The sequence below is a fragment of the Scyliorhinus canicula genome, chromosome 13, assembly GCF_902713615.1.
Source record: "Scyliorhinus canicula chromosome 13, sScyCan1.1, whole genome shotgun sequence".
Taxonomy (NCBI): domain Eukaryota; kingdom Metazoa; phylum Chordata; class Chondrichthyes; order Carcharhiniformes; family Scyliorhinidae; genus Scyliorhinus; species Scyliorhinus canicula.
The window spans coordinates 28,954,788-28,975,251 of record NC_052158.1 but is presented as its reverse complement, the minus strand read 5'-3'; the positions used below and the strand labels follow the sequence as shown (position 1 = coordinate 28,975,251).

Sequence of the window (20,464 nt, the reverse complement as noted above, 5' to 3'; positions counted from 1 at the left end):
TAAAAAGTGTTAAAATAGTGTTCCTTCCCCTGGTATGTGACGATTTAAAAATAATCTCCTCAAAGGATAGGGAAAAAATGGGAATTATATCTTCGCGGGCTGCCTTTTACTAACTGGGGGGGGGTGATAGGTTATAGAGTGGTAGATGAGATGCAGATTTTAAGATTATGATCAGATGAACCATGGTCTCATTAAATGGTGGAGCAGGCTTGAAGGGCTAAACAGGCTGCCCCTGCTACCCGTTTCTATTTCAGGCCGTTATTATACACTGACAATGTGAGTTGTATTTTCCACAAACAAGATTCTGTAATCAGTCCAAAATGACATTCTGTCTACTACACAATTAAGCAATTGTCGTGAATGAATTCAGTGACTGTGCAACATCAGATATGTAGGCTGTATGTCCTGCCCACTTGTTGATCGAATGAACAACAAGTTCCTTCAATTGTCTGTAGTAGATACAGTACGGACCATACCCAATCAGCCCACGCTTGCAAAACCCAGAACCTACTTTTGGATGTGATACAGTGATCGGGCAACCCTTACTGAACATCCTGGAGTGTACTCACGCCAACACTAACAACCAAACAGTCGGCTAATCAGTGACAAAAGTACATGCACAGGAACTCGTTTTCTACAAACAAAATACAAATGTTCAAGCTTTGACGAGCCTGGTACTTTCTCCTTGGCAACTGACCATGCCCAAACAAAGTCAACTTGCCAACCTTTCAACACCCTTTTCTCTTGTTGTATAAATTGTTATGATTGTTTGAAACTGGGCATTCTTTCCCTGATCAATGGAAGATATAAAGCTCGGCAACTTGCAACTCTTTTTGGCAATATTTAAGTCCGATTCCTATCAAACACTTTTACCCAGGGATATAGACAGGGTACCAGAAGTTGAGGAAATCAAGGTTGTGGACATGGGTGGGTGCCTGGATATAAGCACGATGCATCTTTCAAAGACCCAGCACAGGAATGATGAGCCAAATGGCCTTTCTTTGCTGGGCTTTTCCAGCCCTTCACACCGATGGGCTCTTCTGGCCACGCTGATGTGAACAGAGATTTCAATGCCTTGCCAGCCCCGAAACTCTGACCAAGGTCTCTATGACTCTGTATAATTGCACACATACAGAATGGGATCCAAGAGCAGGACATCCTCATCAAACGCATTGGCATTCTTGATGGAAATGATATAAAGTTATCATGATTTTTCCCAACAGTTGAAAAATAACACTTCCTGGCATTAACTCGAAAAATCACCATACCTGTGTAACAAATGAAGGGCAGTAGGATTCCGCACTGCGTGTCCAACCATTGATCCTTGTTTGTATAAACACAGGCGGGAGAGGTGGTGTTGAATTCCCGTGGGTACGAAGGTGTCCAGTTGGTATAATTGAACGTCTCCCCCGTCGTCCACTTCCACCCATTGGAGGATTGGTCGTCATTATAAAGTCCGATCCATGCTCTGTCCCCTTGTGCTGACAGGTTAGCGATGACCGCTGTCTCCTCTGGACTCAGTACGCTGACGAGATCAAAGTATTGACTCTGGCAATAGTCGCGAGCTTCGGTCCAGTTTCTCATCTCTTGGATCAAGTAATATTCTCTCTCCGAGAGTGTGGACTCCGACTGACCTGGAAAGAAGATTTAACAAATGCAATTGGTTGAACTTCTACCCTTGAGGGAATTGGCTTGGTATTTGCCTTGGAAGGTATGATGAAATTGCTGGAGTTTGCCATCATTTCCTCCCCCGAAATTGACAGCAAACTTTGGAGCCCGCACATGCAGTTAAACATGGTGTGAGCAAGAATCTGGGGCTGGATTCTCTGTTTTTGGGACTATGTCCCCAGGCCATCGTAAAAACTTGGCCTTCCAGGCTAGACAGATTCACAGTCCTGCAGTGGGCTAGCAGTGAACCATCGAGAATCTCGCAGCTTTTGCTGCAGATATGGGCCACCGCACTTCCGGGTCAGAGGCCGTGCATGCAGACGGCAGCGGCCTCCAGCGGCCCCACCGTGCTCCGTGTCGGACTCAGACCGCGGAGTTGGACCCTCCAAAAAGCGCCCCCGACGGACCACCCGCCCAAAATTACCCCGTTGCCGTGTAAGAACCCCCTGCCCTCCGATCAGCTTGCCCCTACCATGGCGACCACGGACTGAGTCAGCCGCCATGCTAGTATTCCGTCCGGCAGGACCATGTTAGATTAACGCAGGACCCGGAGAAACAGTGAACCGCTGCCAGCCCCGATTCCATGCGGGAAACTGGATTCTCCGCAGCACCCCCCCCCCCCCCCCCCCCCGCCCCGCCCGCCTGGCAGCAGCCACAATTCGAGCGTCGGGATGCAAAGAATCCAGCCCGAGATTTCTCCATATTTTTTCAATATCACTGTCACATACTGTGAAACAGGCTTGAGCACGTGAGTATGGGTGTGGCTGCTTTGGTTAAACTGAAACCAGTTAAACTGCAAGGATCATATGATCAATAAGGTGTAGGTGTGAGGACAAGTAGTTGAAGTGGAAATGAACAGAGTTAAGGTGGAGTGCCAGGGGGGCAGCATGGATCAGAATTCACATTAGGCAGATAAGGGAAGTGGTTTCAAGTTAATTGTTGTATTTCTGAAGGAACATATACAAGTGGGAGATCATAAACAGATTTGGACAGACTGGCACTTGCCACCTGCCATATCATAACAGTGGCAATCCAGAAGCTGCTGTCAATGATCCCGCATTTCCCGACACTTAGCGCTGTTGAAGTACCCACCTTCCCCCACAACTACAATCAAGTAGAAACCACTGAACAGATGAAAGCTTATTTTTATGCTAAAATGGTAAAGTTCCACCTAGTTGAAGGAGACACAACTGTACTTTTAAAATTTACTAACTTCATAATTATTGCTGGACAAACTCATTGTTCCTGAAAAATTAATCTGTTCAATATCAATTTCCTTCACTGGGATTTCTAAAAATCACATTTTTTAAAAGATTGTTTAGTAATTTAACTATCTTTCAGCTTCCACCTGAATCCCACATGCAAGTCCCAGTCATTTATTTCACTCTCGGTAAAATAATTTGTAAAATAATTTAATTAGAAGTAAAAAAAAACTCAGTGCATTTGACTTCCTGGTTTGCTGTCTGTGAAGATACTGTGATGTGATTGGCTGCTTGGTGACATGAGTGCCGCCAGAGGCTTGGCAACGTCCTGGATTTGTGATCAGATTCAATTTGATGTGGGGGAAAGGAGAAATCCATGCCATGAAGATGACTGAATCTTTGTGGGCAGCTTTCTTCGGTAGCAACAGTGGGCACCTTTGCTTTGCAGCTGACCTTGAAACATGGGCCAAATCCTAAAATTAGAATCAGCGATGAGAAGAAATCTGTAAGGGTTTGTCAGGGTCGAGGTGGTGGGAGTATATGGTGATGGAGAGGGACTTGACGTTAACATTAGAGCTGGGCCATTCAGGAATGATGACAGGAAGCACATCTTCACACAAATAGGAATGGAAATATTGAACCCTCTCCTCAAAAGGCTACGGATACTGGGGGCCAAATGAGATTGCCTTGAGCTTTGTTAGATAAGGTGAATGTGGAACCAAAGCAGATAGAAGATTGCGATCAGCCATGTTCTAGCTGAATAGCAGAACAGACTCAAGGGGCTGAATGGCCTCCTTCTCTTTCAATGTAGAATAAAGCACATTGTATAACTAATTTTCCTCTCGCTATGCGTTTTTCACATTCTTTCTCCAAAGCCTTTCCTCCCTAATCTTCAAAACCACTTGTCTCCACAGGTTTGGAGACTCCCCCCCCCCCCCCCCCCCCCCCCACCCCCACCCATCTATTTTCTGTCGGAAACCTCCAGGAACCTCGGCCTGGATTTTCCCCGATGAGCGAGAGTCTCACCGCCATTGCGGAAAGAGCACGGAAGGCTGAAATCCAAAGTCGTCATCTCCCCCCCCCGCCCTCACCCCCCCACCACCCCCCCCCTCCTCACCCCCACCACCACCCCCACCCCCCCACCCCGAGCACAAACCTACCATTTCTTTGGGGGCGGCAATGGGGGCAGGCCACGTTTCGCACATACTCATCTCATGAAAGCAGCTGGCCATGTCAATTAACTTGAGGAATTGTTAAAAGTGGACATGAATGTGCATAGCAAGTGCACAAACTCATTGAAACTGTCAAGAGAGCCGTCAAAAGCAACTGCCAAAAGGAATAGTCAAAAGCAGCAGCAGAAAACAACTGCCAAACTGTCCAGGCATTCACAACCACGCCCTTGAAATCTTTGAAAAAACGGTGTGGAACGTTAGAAAAAATACGTTTCTTGTTATTGCACTCTGTCGGTTGACATACGTCCGAGGGAGATCATACGCTCGCAGTGAGAATCACGATCAGACGGAGAATACTGGGTGAAGCAAAATTCAGAATTTGCGCCCAGTGTTGAGTCCGCCGCGATGCTCCGGCCCCGGCTGGCTGTGTTAGTGAGGATTGCGCCCCGCACCGACGGCCCCATGCAAATCAGCCATTTGGATGGATTTGAATGTCATTAGTGTGTTGGACACCGCATGCTCCACCCCTCAGTTATGCTCCGCCCCTCTCAGGCAGAGTCCATCAAGTATTTACAAGCCGAGCCTGGGCAGCGTGGCTGTTGAAGGGGGAACGAGAAGATTAAGAAAACTCTTAACTTGCCGTGCTTGCTGGGGGGGTAGCAACTTGGGCCGCAGGGAGTAGTGGTGAATGACTTTGTGCCAAGTCCATGCACTCAGGGTGCCCCCCCCTTGGACTGACGCAGACCGCCAATTATGCAGTGTGTTATTTAACCACACCCCTTTGGTGTAACTTACTGGTTCCTGGATGCTCACACTGCTGACTTTACACTGCATCCTGTAAATGGCCAGAGAGTCTCTGGTCCTGGGCGAACGCACCGCACCCAGACTCCCCTCTTGAAATCCTCATATCCCAGTGATATCATTAACGGGATGGGCGTAGCCATAATTTTTTTTTAAATATAATTTTTATTGGAATTTTTTACAGAAAATATAAAACATAACGACAAACAATGAAATGCAACAAAATAACCCATAATAACCGTACCACCCCCAGACCGTATCGACGCATGTATCCCATCCCCACCCCTCCAACCCCAATGAACAACAAAAGAACTTCAAAGTAAATTTAAATTAAATAAACAAACATAGTCATCGTCCGCCCCCCCCAACTTTTCCCTCCCCCTTCCCCCCACCTTTTCCCTCCCCCTTCCCCCCACCTTTTCCCTCCCCTTCCCCCCACCTTTTCATCCCCCTTCCCCCACCTTTTCCCTCCCCCCCCCCCCCCCCCCGGGTGCTGCTGCTACTGTCCCCGTACCCTATCGTTGAGCCAGAAAGTCGAGAAAAGGTTGCCACCCGCCTAAAAGACCCTTGTACCGACCCTCTCAGGGCGAATTTGACCTTCTCTAGCTTAAGTGAAACCCGCCCATGTCATTGATCCAGGTCTCCACGCTTGGGCGCCTCGCATCCTTCCATTGTAGCAAGATCCTTCGCCGGGCTACTAGGGATGCAAAGGCCACACACCGGCCTCTTTCGCCTCCTGCACTCCCCGCCTCCACCCCAACCACAAAAATCGCGAGTCCCATCCTGGCTTGAACCCTGGATCCCACCACCCTCGACACTGTGCCTCGCCACCCCCCTTCCAGAACTCCTCCAGCGCCGGGCATGCCCAGAACATATGGGCATGGTTCGCTGGACTCCCCGAGCACCTGACACACCTGTCTTCACCCCCAAAGAACCTACTCATCCTTGTCCCAGTCATGTGGGCCCGGTGCAGCACCTTGAATTGGATGAGGCTAAGCCGCGCACACGAGGAGGAAGAATTAACCCTCTCCAGGGCATCAGCCCATGTCCCGTCTTCGATCTGTTCCCCCAGTTCCCCTCCCACTTAGCTTTCAGCTCCTCGACTGACGCCTCCTCCGCCTCCTGCATAACCTTGTAGATATCAGATATCTTCCCCTCTCCGACCCAGACCCCCGAAAGCACCCTGTCGCTCACCCCCCTCGCGGGAAGCGGAATCCCTCCACCTGCCGCCTAGCAAATGCCTTTACCTGCAGATACCTGAACATGTTCCCCGGGGGGAGCCCAAATTTCTCCTCCAACTCCCCCAGGCTCGCAAACCTCCCATCAATAAACAGGTCCCTCAGCTGTCTGATGCCCGCTCTGTACCAACCCTGAAATCCCCCATCAATGTTCCCGGGGACGAACCTATGGTTCCCCCTCAACGGAGCCTCCATCGAGCCCCCCACTTCTCCCCTATGTCGCCTCCACTGCCCCCAAATCTTGAGGGTAGCCGCCACCACCGGACTCGTGGTATACCTCGTAGGAGGGAGTGGCCACGGCGCCGTTATCAGGGCCCCCAGGCTTGTATCTCCACAGGACGCCCTCTCCATCCGTTTCCATGCTGCCCCCTCCCCCTCCATTACCCACTTGCGCACCATCGACACATTGGCCGCCCAATAATACCCCGAGAGATTGGGTAACGCCAGCCCCCCCCCCCATCTCTACCCCGCTCCAAGAAGACCCTCTTCACCCTCGGGGTCCCATGCGCCCAAACAAAGCTCATGATGCTGCTCGTAACCCTTCTAAAAAAGGCCCTAGGGATAAAGATGGGCAAACACTGAAAAAGGAACAAGAACCTCGGGAGAACCGTCATTTTGACGGACTGCACTCTACCCGCCAACGATAGCGGCACCATGTCCCACCTTTTAAATTCCTCTTCCATCTGCTCCACCAGCCTGGTAAAATTAAGCTTATGGACAGTCCCCCAACTCCTGGCCACCTGCACCCCCAGGTATCTGAAACTCTTCACTGCCCTCTTAAATGGGAGTCTCCCAATTCCCTCCTCCTGATCACCCGGGTGTACTACAAATACCTCACTCTTGCCTAAATTTAACTTATAGCCCGAGAAGCCCCCAAATTCCGCTAACAGCTCCATCACCCCCGGCATTCCCCCTTCTGGATCCGCCACATACAACAGCAGGTCGTCCGCATACAGCGATACACGATGTTCCTCCCCACCCCGCACCAGACCCCTCCATCTCCCTGACTCCCTCAACGCCATAGCCAAAGGTTCAATCGCCAGTGCAAAGAGCAAGGGGGACAGGGGGCACCCCTGCCTGGTCCCACGGTAGAGCCTAAAGTACTCCGATCTCCTTCGATTGGTAACTACACTTGCCATCGGAGCAGCGTAGAGCAGCCTCACCCATTTGATGAATCCCTCCCCGAATCCGAACCGCTCCAGCACCTCCCACAGGTACCCCCACTCAACTCTATCAAACGCTTTCTCCGCATCCAGCGCCACCACTATCTCCGCCTCCCCCTCCACTGCCGGCATCATAATAACATTAGCAGTCTCCGCACATTCGTGTTGAGCTGCCGTCCCTTGACAAATCCTGTCTGATCCTCGTGTATCACCCCTGGCACACAGTCCTCTATCCTGGTGGCCAGGATCTTCGCCAGCAACTTAGCGTCAACATTGAGGAGCGAGATAGGCCTGCATTATCCACACTGCAAGGGGTCCTTATCCCGCTTTAGGATCAGAGAGATCAGTGCCCGCGACATCGTCGGGGGCAAAGCCCCCCCCTCCCATGCCTCATTGAAGGCTCGCACCAACATGGGGCCCACCAGATCCACATACTTTTTATAAAATTCCACCGGGAACCCGTCCGGCCCCGGCGACTTACCTGACTGCATTTGTCCAATCCCCCTGACTAGCTCCTCCAACTCTATTGGCGCCCCCAGCCCCTCTACCAGCTCCTCTTGAACCCTTGGGAACCGTAGCCTGTTCATGAAGCTCTCCATCCCCCCTCTCCCCATCGGAGGTTCTGACCGGTACAGTTCCTCGTAGAAGTCCCTAAAGACCCCATTTACTTCTGTCCCCTTCTGCACTACATTCCCACCCCTATCCGTCACTCCACCAATTTCCCTAGCCGCATCTTGCCTGCGGAGCTGATGCGCCAACATCCTGCTCGCCTTCTCCCCATACTCATATACCGTGCCCTGCGACCTCCTCCACTGTGTCTCCGCCTTTCTGGTGGTCAACAAGTCAAATTTGGCCTGCAAACTACGCCGTTCCCCCAGCAACCCCTCCTCCGGTGCCTCCGCGTATCTCCTGTCCTGGGCGTGGCCATACTCAATCATTGGCCCACCAGGCGTTGGTATTCCTCAGTGCAATTTCAGAAGCACAACCACACAGCAGAGGAAGCAGGGGAATAGCAGAAATCACCCCAAACAAAGGACACTTGCACTGTGGCCTTTGGCAACCTACCTGACAGACAGCCCCTCTCAGTGCATCACCAATAACACATCCGCCCTGCCCCCGGCCAGGAAACCTGACCAGCTCTCTGTCACAACCCGTGTGTCACACCCAGCCCCCACATCACAGCACAGCTAAGGTCACAGCAAACGCACACTTCTCTCACTCATCCCCATCTGTAGGACCTGCCTGCACACAAGCCTCTAAGTATGGAGGGGACGGAGGACACATTGACCATCTCCACCACATAACCAGTTGCCGCCCACGCGGCGAGGAGACCCATAGTGGACCCACTGGGAAACAGAACAGGAGCCATAGAACCTATCACTAACACGGGGTGCGGCAGTCATTGTTACCCCTGTTGACAGGGACTGGTAGTGAGGGTTGAGGCTCCCGAAATCACAGGAAAAGTGCCAATCACTCATGGGGACGGGGGTGCAGTGCAGACGGCACGGTAGCACAAGTGGATAGCACTGTGGCTTCACAGCGTCAGGATCCCAGGTTCGATTCCCCGCTGGGTCACTATCTGTGCAGAGTCTGCACGTTCTCCCCGTGTCTGCGTGGGTTCCTCCGGGTGCTCCGGTTTCCTCCCACAGTCCAAAGATGCTCAGGTTAGGTAGATTGGCCGTGATAAATTGCCCTTAGTGTCCAAAAAGATTAGGAGGGGTTATTGGGTTACGGGTTATTGGGTTACGGGTCATAGGGTGGAGGTGAGGGTTTAAGGGGGCCGGTGCAGACTCGATAGGCCGAATGGCCTCCTTCTGCACTGTATGTTCTATGTTCTATATTTTGATGGGGGGCTGGATGAGGGCTGGGGTGTGGGGACGTGTTGAGGGTGGCGGAGCAGTACAACTCAGAGTGACCATGTAATCTGGTGGCTTTGGATGATCAAGAGAATACTCATCTTGCTAACATTGTCTGCCTCATTTCCCCCCTCTGCAGAGAATGGATTTTTGGAGTCCAGCCAGCTAAATTCACTATCTACCTGGCCACTGGCGGCGCAGCGGATGCATGGATGCTGGGGGATCAGGGAGGACCCTGCACAAGAGGAGTCTGCCCCAGAAGATGAGCTCAGGTGCCGGCCATTCAAGAGGCTAAGAAGGTGATGCAAAGGAGGTGCCACATCAGCGCACATATATACTATTGGTGCCTGTCCTTTGAAGAGTTGCCGGACCGCCTGTGCGACGGCAACTTTGATTAACCAGAAACATTGTGTGTCACCTGTGCCAGGTGCACTTGGCACCGCAGGGGTATAGAGGAGGGCACCTACTACGGTGACTGTCAAGGTGATGGTCGCCCTAAGCTTTAACCTCTGGATACTTCCAAGGCTCTAGTGGCGACCTGTGTGTGATCTCAGAAATATCCGCGCACAGATGCATCTGCGCTGTTACGGATGCCCTTTGCTCTCGGGCATCGGACTATATTACCTTCAATCTGGACCAGACCCACCAGGATGGCCAAGCAGCAGGATTCATCACCATCATTGGCAATCCCCAGGTCCAAGAAATGATCAATGCAAACCATGTCCCCTTCCGAGGACCGGTTCAACAGGGGGAGCATTTCATCAATTGGGTAACTGAAGCGTGCCAACACCTGGTGGGCCGGTGATTGAACATAGCCACGCCCATCCCGTTGATAATGCTGCTGGAATCTGTGGGTTTCCAGAGGGGAGTCTTCCCCCGCTACTCCCTGTGACCCTGACATCCACCCCCCCCCCCCCACCCCCCAGCAAGCCCAACAAATCTAGAGACTTTCCTTACCCTCTCACTCCCCGTCAACAGGCCCCACTTGTAAATGCTTGCAACAATTCGCACCCATGTGAGCATAGCGGAAGGGTTGAGCATGTGGTGTCCAACCCACTAATGACATGAAAATAATAGATTTATATGGGCCCGCCGACGCAAACCTTACTAACGGTGGCAGTGGAGGACCAGGGCATCGCGTCAGATCCGGCGCTGGGCAAAAATTCCGATTTTTGTTTCGCCCACTTTTCACCGCCCGATCGCAATTCCCTTTGCCACCATCAGGCTACAGGGAATCCAGCCCTTCGCCTCCCAAACAGAGAATCCATCCCCATTATTGGATTAAGAATGCATGACTGTTTCACAACCTTCCATGTTCACAGTGGAGTGCCTGCCATTTCACAGTTTGATTGACATCCCCGGGTGGTTATTGACACCTCGAAGTGGAATGACAAATAATTTACCGCCCGCCCCCTCCCCCCTCCCCCCCCCCATTTGAGCGAAAATCCCAACTTCCTGGTCACTTTCTCCAAGGTCGAGTTTGCGGAGCCAGGATTTGTCCCGATTCCGAGCTCCCGATGTGGGAATGAAAACTCGGACCCCGGCTGAGACTGTAGCAGAGTTCAATTCCGCATCGCCATTTTACCCATGTCTTTAGTCTTTCCAGGGTTTACCGAAAGGCAGACGGTAAACTAGCGAGCGAACTCACCTTGAGCCAGGATGAGGAGGAGGAACATCAACACTCTGTACATGCTTTCACCGGCTATTAATATCCCAGATATTCAGAGGCGTACAACAGCAACTGAAAAACAAAATGAGACAATTGCAGATATCCGAGGGGACTGTCCCAAGGCAACATCCCTTACTAGCAGAAGCAAAGTGTTGGGCTAAGTTAATAATTACAACATCTACAAGGACAATTAGCAATGGGCAACAAACGCTGGCCTTGCCAGTAATACTTGCATCCCAGGAACGAATGAGAAAAAGATCAGTCTGGAACATACCCAAGGAACAATCTGAAATGAGTCACTTTAACATAATTTATTTATTCTTCCATGTAATGTGGGAGTTGCTGCCAAGGCCAGCATTTTCTACCCATTCCTAATTGCCCTTGAACTGAGCTGCTCGCTTAACTATTTTGCAGGGCATTCAACCACATTGCTGTGCGTCTGGAGTCACGTGTAGGTAAGGACGACAGATATTCTTCCCTCAGAGGGCACTCGTGAACCAAATACGGGGTTTCTTTCACGACAATTGGATGATAGTTTCATGCTCACCATCACGGAGACTGCCTTCCCAATTCCAGATTTATTCATGGGATTTAAATTCCACCAGCTGTCAAAAGTTATAGGCACCAGGTTAAAGTCCGACAGGTTTGTTTCAAACAGTAGCTTTCGGTGCACAGCTCCTTCCTTCCACTTCCTCCTTCCGCCTGAGGAAGGAGCAGTGCTCCGAAAGCTAGTGTTTGAAACAAACCTGTCGGACTTTAACCTGGTTTTGTAAGACTTCTTACTGTGCTCACCCCAATGCCGGCATCTCCACATCATAAGTTATAGAGTCACACAGCACAGAAAAGGCCCTTCGGCCCATCACATCTGCGCGATTCGAAAATGCTCATTGACCCCCTCCACCAACCGTGGTGGGATTTGAACCCGTGTACCCTGGAGGGTTAGCCTGGGCCTTCTGGATTACTATTCCATTCACAATGTTACCACTTCCCCTGCCCACCCACACCCCATAGGAAACCCAAAACAGAATAGCTGCCAGTGTCTGAACAATGGATGAAAACGTAAATGTTTTCGAGCGATATCGGGTTGCACGCCTGACATTCGGTATTGGATGAGTAGAAATATCCTGCGATGAAATGCTGGAAAAAAATCAATGCCATTAGTTTCAGTCTCCACTATAACACCATAGAACCGTAGAAAACCTACAGTGCAGAAAGAGGCCAATCAGCCTGTCATGTCTGCACCGATCCTCTGCAAGAGCACAGCTACCTAGCCCACCCTATTCCCATAACCCCATCTAATCTACAAATCCTTGAACACGGAAGGGGGCGATTTATCATGTCCAATTCACCTAACCTGAACATCTTTGGATTGTTGGAGGGAACCAGAGCACCCGGAGGAAACCCACACAGACAGGGGGAGAACGTGCGAACTCCACACAGTCACCCGAGGCCAGAATCAACCCGGGTCACTGGCGCAGTGAGGCAGCAGTGCTAAACGTTGTGCCACAGTGAATCCCCGAGCTGTTCCCTAGTCACCAGCCCATCCCACTTCTGTCTGAGATTGCTAAGGGCCAGTAATTGGAAAAGAAAAAACAAAATCAAGGAATTCAATTTTTTTCTATCGGCTTCCTGGACAGCCTAAACACTTTGGGGCCTCTCACCCTTCGCTGCTGTGGCTATTGCATCTTCGGATTGAATGGATTAACTCCAGGAATATTGCTGGGATTGTGTTTTATTCCATCTGCAAGAACTGTATTATTCATCTCTTTCAGCTTTCTTCACAGGGTAGAAATTGACTCGAATTGGAAGTGGGATATTGACTATCATTGCTGATGAAATAGAGTAGGGAAGTGCTGTTGCAACTACGTAGGGAGTTGGTGTGACTGCATCCAGAGTACCGAGCACAGTTTTGGTCCCCTTATTTAAGGAAATACGTAAATGCATCAGAGACGTTTCAGAGAAGAACCACTGGATTGATTCTAGGGATGAAGGACTTGTCTTCTGAAGAGATTGAGTAGCGTAGGTCCATACTCGCTGGAGTTTAGAAGAATGAGAGGAGATCTAATTAAGGTACATAAGGTGCTAAATGGGATTGACAGGGTAGACGTAGAGCAGATATTTCCCCTGCTGGACATTTTCTAAAATAAGAGGCCATAGTTTTAGGCTGGGAGGGGGGGGGGGGGGGCAGATTTAAAACAGAAATGAGAAGGAATTACTTCATTCAAAGTCATGAATCTGTGGAATTTTCAGTGCAGTGGATGCCGGAACACTAAACAAATTTCAGGAAGAGATAGATGCGTTTTTAATTCTTAGGGGAATGAAGGGCTATGGGAGTGGGGGGGATGGTGGGGATGAGGCTGAGGTGAGATCGGCCATGATCGTGTTGAATGGCAGAATGGGCTCGAGGGGCTGAATTGCCTATTACTGCCCCTAGTTCTCATGTTCAATCGAATGGGTTACCAGATGCCAGTGGTTGACCTGATACGGCCTGTTCAAGCAAACTTAACGTTTCAAGTCCATGTGACTCTTCCTCAGACCATAAGGAAATAAGAACAGGAGTCGGCCGTTCGGCCCCTCGTCGCCTGCTCCACATTCATTTGTATCATGGCTGATCTGACATTCCTCGCGTCCACCTTCCTGCCCTTTCCCCATAACCTTTGATTCCCTAAATGATAACGACTCTATCTATCTCAGCCTTAAATACACATAAGGGCTCGGCCCCACAGCTCTCTGTGGCAAGGAGTTCCAAAGAGTCAACCCCTGAGAGAAGAAATTCCCCCTCACCTCAGTCTCAAATTGGTACCCGTTTATTCTGAGACTATGCCCTCTGGTCCTAGACTCCCCCATGAGGGGAAACAGCCTCTCAATATTTACCCTGTCAAACACCTTGAGAATCCTGTATGGTTCAAAGAAATCACCTCTCATTCTTCTAAATTCCAATAAGTCCCGACCTGTTTAACCTATGCCCACAAGACATTCCCTCCATACCAAGCTCATCCCAGTGAACCTTCTCTGAACCGCTTCCAGTGTAACAAAACCCTTCCTCAAATAAGGGGAACAAAATTGTTCACATTACTCCAGATGTGGTCTCACCAGTGCAGTCAAAGCTTTGAAGCAGACTGGTAACATTAACAGGTATTTTCCTCTCCCTCTCTCTCTCTGCAGATGCCACCAGACCTGCTGGGTTTTTCCCTGCATTTTCAGTTTCCGTTTCAGATTTACAGCATTTTGCTTTTATTACCCAGAACAAACCCTCAGGCAGGTAATGGGCCTACGAGGGTCTGCAGACATCTCTCTCTCTACTGCGGAGAGACAATTGGTCAGGTGGCGTCAGCTGCATCGCTCCACATCAAAGATGCAGCTTATAACGAAGCAGGTCCCCAAGTCAACCTCAGCGACAGTGGAAATTGAATGCTAGCTGTTCATACAATCCTCCACAAGCTGGTCACCGAGCCAAGTGAGCTAACTAGTTCCCTTCAAACTGAAGACTAAAAAAACCCCTAGCTTATTTACAACCAAAGTACACTCAATCGATGTACAGGTATGAATAATCATGACTGAACGTGACATTATACTTTTTAAAGACTCGCCTTTGAGGAGGTATCTTCAATTCAGCATTTAGTTGTTTCAGAGGCTGGGAATTAAATATTCACTAAGAAGCTCTCCCGAACTGACAGCGGGACGTCTCAATAAGCGTTGATCAGAATCCACGGGGTCAGCAGTGATGAAGCGGCGGTGGATGTCAGCAGGCGGCGAAACGACACTCCTGCAGCCAGAGGTAGATCAGGAACCCCCTTCACGGGGCCAGACCACCTCTATTTTTGCGATCACCTGTGCCGCACCCCCTCCAACCCAACCCCCAACTCGCTCAGAGGGGATCTCCGAACCCGGCTTGGTGAGGATGGAGCGAGACTCGGCCCCCTTCCAGGGGGAACCTGCTACTCCGTCCCTACATGGGAGGAAGAACAAGCAGTAAACAAGCCGCAAAAAATATTTTGACATAACAGCCAGCTCAGGGCTGCCTTGCAATTTTGAAAAAAACACTGTGTCAACAATGTCCAGGCACATTGTGTTACTCACAGCCCACACGTATACAAAGACAAGAACAGAACACTCTGCACCCAATAAGTTACAATTCCCTCTTGATAGTGTCCGGGCTCCAAGAGCAGCCAGCTGCGAAACAGGAAGGATAGGAAGAAACTTTTGTTTCATTCATTTATGTGCTATGGGTGTCGCTGGCTAGGCCAACATTTGTTGCCCATCCAAAACTTGCAAGTATTTCAGAAAGAGAGAGAGAGGGAGAAGCAAACTTTTTGTCCACATATTTTAGTGTACCCTCTACAAGATGCACTGCAGGAACTAACCAAGGCTCCTGAGGCAGCACCTTCTAAACACACCACCACTACCATCTAGGACAAGGGCAGCAGATCCATGGGAACCCCACCACCTGGACGTTCCCCTCCAAGTCACTCACCACACTGACGTGGAAATATATCGGCCGTTCCTTCACCGTCACTGGGTCAGAATCCCGAACTCCCTCACTGACAACAATGTGGGTGCACCTACACCACAGAGACAGCAAAGGTTCAAGAAGGTTAAGGGGCAGCACGGTAGCATAGTGGTTAGCATCAATGCTTCACAGCTCCAGGGTCCCAGGTTCGGTTCCCGGCTGGGTCACTGTCTGTGCGGAGTCTGCACGTCCTCCCCGTGTGTGCGTGGGTTTCCTCCGGGTGCTCCGGTTTCCTCCCACAGTCCAAAGATGTGCGGGTTAGGTGGATTGGCCATGCTAAATTGCCCGTAGTGTTCTAAAAAGTAAGGCTAAGGGGGAGTTGTTGGGTTGCGGGTATAGGGTGGATACGTGAGTTTGAGTAGGGTGATCATTGCTCGGCACAACATCGAGGGCCGAAGGGCCTGTTCTGTGCTGTACTGTTCTAATTCTAATTCTAAAGGTGGCTCACCACCACCTTATCAAGGGGAAATTTGAGACGGGCAATAAATGCTGGGCCCAGCCAGCACCACCCACATCCCATAAATGAATTTTTAAAAAAGTCATTCAGCACTGAACAGTCCAGGTGTGAGAGTTGGGTGCAATGCACTTTTGGCAGATATGGGGCAGTGCCAATACTTCGGGCAGGTTCTGAGGCTCTCCCTGCCTGACTGGCTTCAGCTGCAACTGTTGTTTTTCTAGCGGTCACCCAGCTGCAGTGGGTTTTTTTTAAGAAGTTAAAATTTAAAAAGTTAAATGGAGGGTATTTCCATCTTCGGGATCTTTTACTTACCATACTCACTGCATTCAAATGTAAAAGCATATTAATTAGGAGTAGGCTACTCGACCCTGCTTTGCCATTCAATAAGATCATGGCTGATTTGACTGTCATGGCGTCCTAGACTTTTACAAGCCGAGAAAGAGGCCCTTCAGCCCATCGTGTCTGTGCCAGCCATCAAGCACACATCTATTCTAATCCTTTCCAGCATTTGGTCCATGGCCTAATATGTTAGTGAGTTTCAAGAGCTCATCTAAACGCTTCTTAAATGTTGTGAGGGTTCCCACCTCGAACACCCTTTTCAGGGAGTGAGTTCCAGACTCCCACCACCCTCTGGGTGAAAAGGGTTCTCCGCAAATTCCCTCTAAATCTCCTGCCCCTCACCTTAAATCTATGCCCTATGAGGGCAGCACGGTGGCACAGTGGGTTAGCACTGTGGCCTCACAGCGCCAAGGTTCGATCCCGGCTCTGGGTCACTGCCTGTGTGGAGTTTGCACATTCTCCCTGTGTTGCGTGGGTTTCACCCCCACAACCCAAAGATGTGTAGGCTAGGTGGATTGGCCACGCTTATTTGCTCCTTAATTGGAAAAAATGAATTGGGTAGGTACTCTAAATTTAAAAAAATAAATCTATGCTCTATGGTGGAGAGATCCAATGGGAAGGATTTCTTCCTATCTACTCTTTGTCACTCATAATTTTGTAAACCTCGATCATGTCCTTCATCGGCCCTCCCTGCGTAAAGGAACACAACCACTGCCTAACCAGCCTGAAATGCTCGGACCACTGTTGTTTGTGATATACATAAATGATCTGGACGAAGGTATAGGTGGTCTGATGAGCAAGTTTGCAGATGATACCAAGATTGGTGGAGTTGTAGATAGCGAGGAGGACTGTCAGAGAATACAGCAAAATATAGATAGATTAGAGAGTTGGGCAGAGAAATGGCAGATGGAGTTCAATCCAGGCAAATGCGAGGTGATGTATTTTGGAAGATCTAATCCAAGAGCAGACTAGATGGTCAATGAAAGATTCCTGGGGAAAATTGATGTACAGAGAGATCTGGGAGTTCAGGTCCATTGTACCCTGAAGGTGGCAACGCAGGTTGATAGAGTGGTCAAGAAGGCATACAGCCTGCTTACCTTCATCGGACGGGGTATTGAGTACAAGAGTTGGCAGGTCATGTTACAGTTGTATAGTACTTTGGTTAGGCCATATTTGGAATACTGTGTTCAGTTCTGATCGCCACATTACCAGAAGGATGTGGATGCTTTGGAGAGGGTGCAGAGGAGGTTCACCAGGATGTTGCCTGGTATGGAGGGTGCTAGCTATGAAGAAAGGTTGAGTAGATTAGGATTGTTTTCGTTGGAAAGATGGAGGTTGAGGGGGGACCTGATTGAGGTCTACAAAATTATGAGAGGTATGGACAGGGTGGATAGCAACAAGCTTTTTTCAAGAGTTGGGGTGTCAATTACAAGGGGTCACGATTTCAAGGTGAGAGGGGGAAAGTTTAAGGGAGATGTGCGTGGAAATTTTTTTACGCAGAGGGTGGTGGGTGCCTGGAACGCTTTGCCAGTGGAGGTGGTAGAGGCGGGTACGATAACATCATTTAAGATGCATCTGGACAGATATATGAACGGGCGGGGAACAGAGGGAAGTAGACCTTGGAAAATAGGAGACAGATTTAGATAAAGGATCTGGATGGGCGCAGGCTGGGAGGGCCGAAGGGCCTGTTCCTGTGCTGTAATTTTCTTTGTTCTTTGTTGTCCCAAGCAACATCCTGGTGAATCTCCTCTGCACCCTCTCTAGTGTAATCACATCCTTCCTACAGTGTGATGACCAGAACTGCACACAGTATTCGAGCAATGGCCTAATGAGCATTTTATACAGCTCCGTCATAACCTCCACTGTAATTTGAATTACCCCCCGATAACCTTTCACCTCCTTGCTATACAAAAATGTATACAGCTCTGCCGAAAAAATATTCAAGGACCCACTGCCTTTTGAGGAGGAGTGTTTCAAAGAATCAGGACCCTATGAGAGAAATAATTTCTCCCCTCTGCATTAAATGGGTGACCCCTTATTTTTAAAGTGTTCCAGTTTTAGATTCTCCCACAAGAGGAAACATCTTCTTCACATTTTTTTTCTTTATTCTTGTCTGGGATGTGACTGAGCCAGCATTTGTTGCCCATCACTCGTGAACTGAGTGGCTTGCTGGGCCATTTAAGAGTCAACCACATTGCTGTTTGTCTGCAGTCCCATGTAGACCAGACCAGGGTAAGGGCGGTAGATTCTCCCCCTCAAGGGACATTCCAGATGGTTTTTCAATGGCAATCAACAATAGTTTAATGGTCATCATTAGACATCTGATTCCAGTTTTCTCATTCAAATTCCAATATCTGCTCGGGGGGGGGGGGGGGGGGGATTTGAACCCAGGTCCCAGATTACTTTGGGTCTCTGGATTACTCGTCCAGTGGCAACACCACTGCCTCCCCTGTCAAGACCACCCAGGATCTTAAAGATTTTAATCAAGTCGTCTCTTACACTTCTAAACTGCAGTGAATACAAGCCTAGCCTGTCCAACTTTTCCTCATAAGACAACCCACCTGTGGTAGCATGGCCCCTTTCAGGGAAGATGGGGGGGGAGGGGGTGGGGGGGGGGGGGGCTCCTTGAGCCACGTGACTGGCTCAGGGCCAATCGTGGGGGAGCGCGTGAACCCTGGCCAATGGGGAATTTCCACAGGGCCCAGGGAGCAGGACCCCGGGCATTGTGGACTTGGGAAATGAAGTGTAAAGTTCTGTTGGTGTTCTGAGCCTTATCTATTTGCCTTTGCTTTTTATCAATAAATCCCCTTGTTAACTACTGGAAGCTTCCAGTGCTGAGGACCCGGGTTCGATCCCGGCCCCGGATCACCGTCCATGTGGAGTTTGCACATTCTCCAGTGTCTGCACAGGTTAGGTGGATTGGCACACGCTAAATTGCCCTTAATTGGAAAAAAAAAATGGGGTACTGTAATTTTTTTTAAAAATATGTAGGGAAGTACTGGCAAATGAAAGATTAAAACCCTCAAAACATCAAAGGTATTTCAACTCTAAACATTTTGTGGACAAATGTCTTGATTTTTTTCAAAGGATGCAGTGAGATCTTAAATCATCATCTGAAGTCCTTAGCAGAAATGTAATATTAAATGACAAAGCAAGCGAGATCCTCGAGGACCAAGCTCACCTGTCACATTAAAGGTAAGCAAAACTGGCGTGTCGCGAAGTTCGGGCGGTGTAGGTTGGCCGGCTTGCGAAGTTTGTCCTGCATGGGTCGTGAAGGTCGGCTGGCGACGGTCATGAAGGTCGGTCGGCATGGGTCCCGAAGGATGACTGGTTGGTAAAAATTGGCCCTGGGCAAAAAGGTTTGAAAAACACTGGGTTAAAGAAGATTAAAACCAAAGGCCCTCATTAATCCTGCAATGTTATAAGTTCAACTCTGCAGTGAGGCACCATGAATAGTCTGTGCTGCCCAGATGGCATCCTCCAAGATGTCTGGAGGAGATATGAAGTCATCTGCCACGAAGAGTTGGGCCGAATAGGGGCGGCATGGTCGTGCAGTGGTTAGCATTGCTGCCTCACAATGCCGAGGACCCGGGTTCGATCCCGGCTCCGGGACACTGTCCATATGGAGTTTGCGCATTCCTCCCAGTGTCTCACCCCCAAGATATGCAGGATAGGTGGACTGGCGAAGCTTAATTGCCCCTTAATTGGAAAAAAATTGCATACTCTAAATTTATTTTTTTAAAGAATTGGGAACTCTTAAATTTATAAAAAAATAAAATTGGGCCAAATTAAGGGTGTAAAAGCCAAGATATATGTCAATCCAGATTTGACACCCAAGTTTTTAAGTCCAGGCCAGTGCCACATGCATTGCATCAGAAGGTTGAAGCAGAGCTCAAGAGATTGGAAGAGCTAGGGATAATCAAGCCAGTTCAGTTTTCAGAGTGGGCTACGCCTCTCTTCCTGCATTAAACCTGATCGGTCGATCCTCGTGTATCACCCCTGGCACACAGTCCTCTATCCTGGTGGCCAGGATCTTCGCCAGCAACTTAGCGTCAACATTGAGGAGCGAGATAGGCCTGTATGATCCACACTGCAAGGGGTCCTTATCCCGTTTCCATTTAGTTAGATCAGGCCCAATATATTAGGGAAGAATAGCGAAAGGTCAAAGAGATAGCTTTTAGGGAGTGTCACAAAGGTGGATAAAGAGGTGGAGAGGTTTTGGAAAAGCATTCCAAAGCTTCTAAGACCCAGGCAGCTGAAAGCATGCCATAAACGGAGTTGGGACAAAGAGTGGGGGGAGAGGCGGGTTTCATTAAACTAGAGAAGGTCAAATTCGCCCTGAGCGGGTCGGTACAAGGGTTCTTCAGGCGGTGGCAACCTTTTCTCGAC

At 49.6% G+C, this 20,464-nt stretch overlaps 1 protein-coding gene across 5 annotated transcripts in view; it reads right to left on the bottom strand.

The window, feature by feature from the left end:
- LOC119976346 (macrophage mannose receptor 1-like) overlaps positions 1-19,370 on the bottom strand; it is a 156,403-nt gene extending 137,033 nt beyond the window's left edge. For 4 of the 5 annotated variants that reach the window (XM_038816814.1, XM_038816817.1, XM_038816818.1 and 1 more), the window contains exons 1-3: positions 14,360-14,744; positions 10,749-10,841; positions 1,269-1,634 (exon numbers count right to left, since the gene is read on the bottom strand). In XM_038816814.1, the coding sequence (XP_038672742.1) occupies positions 1,269-1,634; positions 10,749-10,791 (409 nt within the window). In that variant the 5' untranslated portion in view covers positions 10,792-10,841; positions 14,360-14,744. Of the gene's footprint in view, positions 1-1,268; positions 1,635-10,748; positions 10,842-14,359; positions 14,745-19,256 lie in introns of those variants that run through there. The other variant, XM_038816815.1, reaches the window with a different exon arrangement.
- Positions 19,371-20,464: the final 1,094 nt, after the last annotated feature.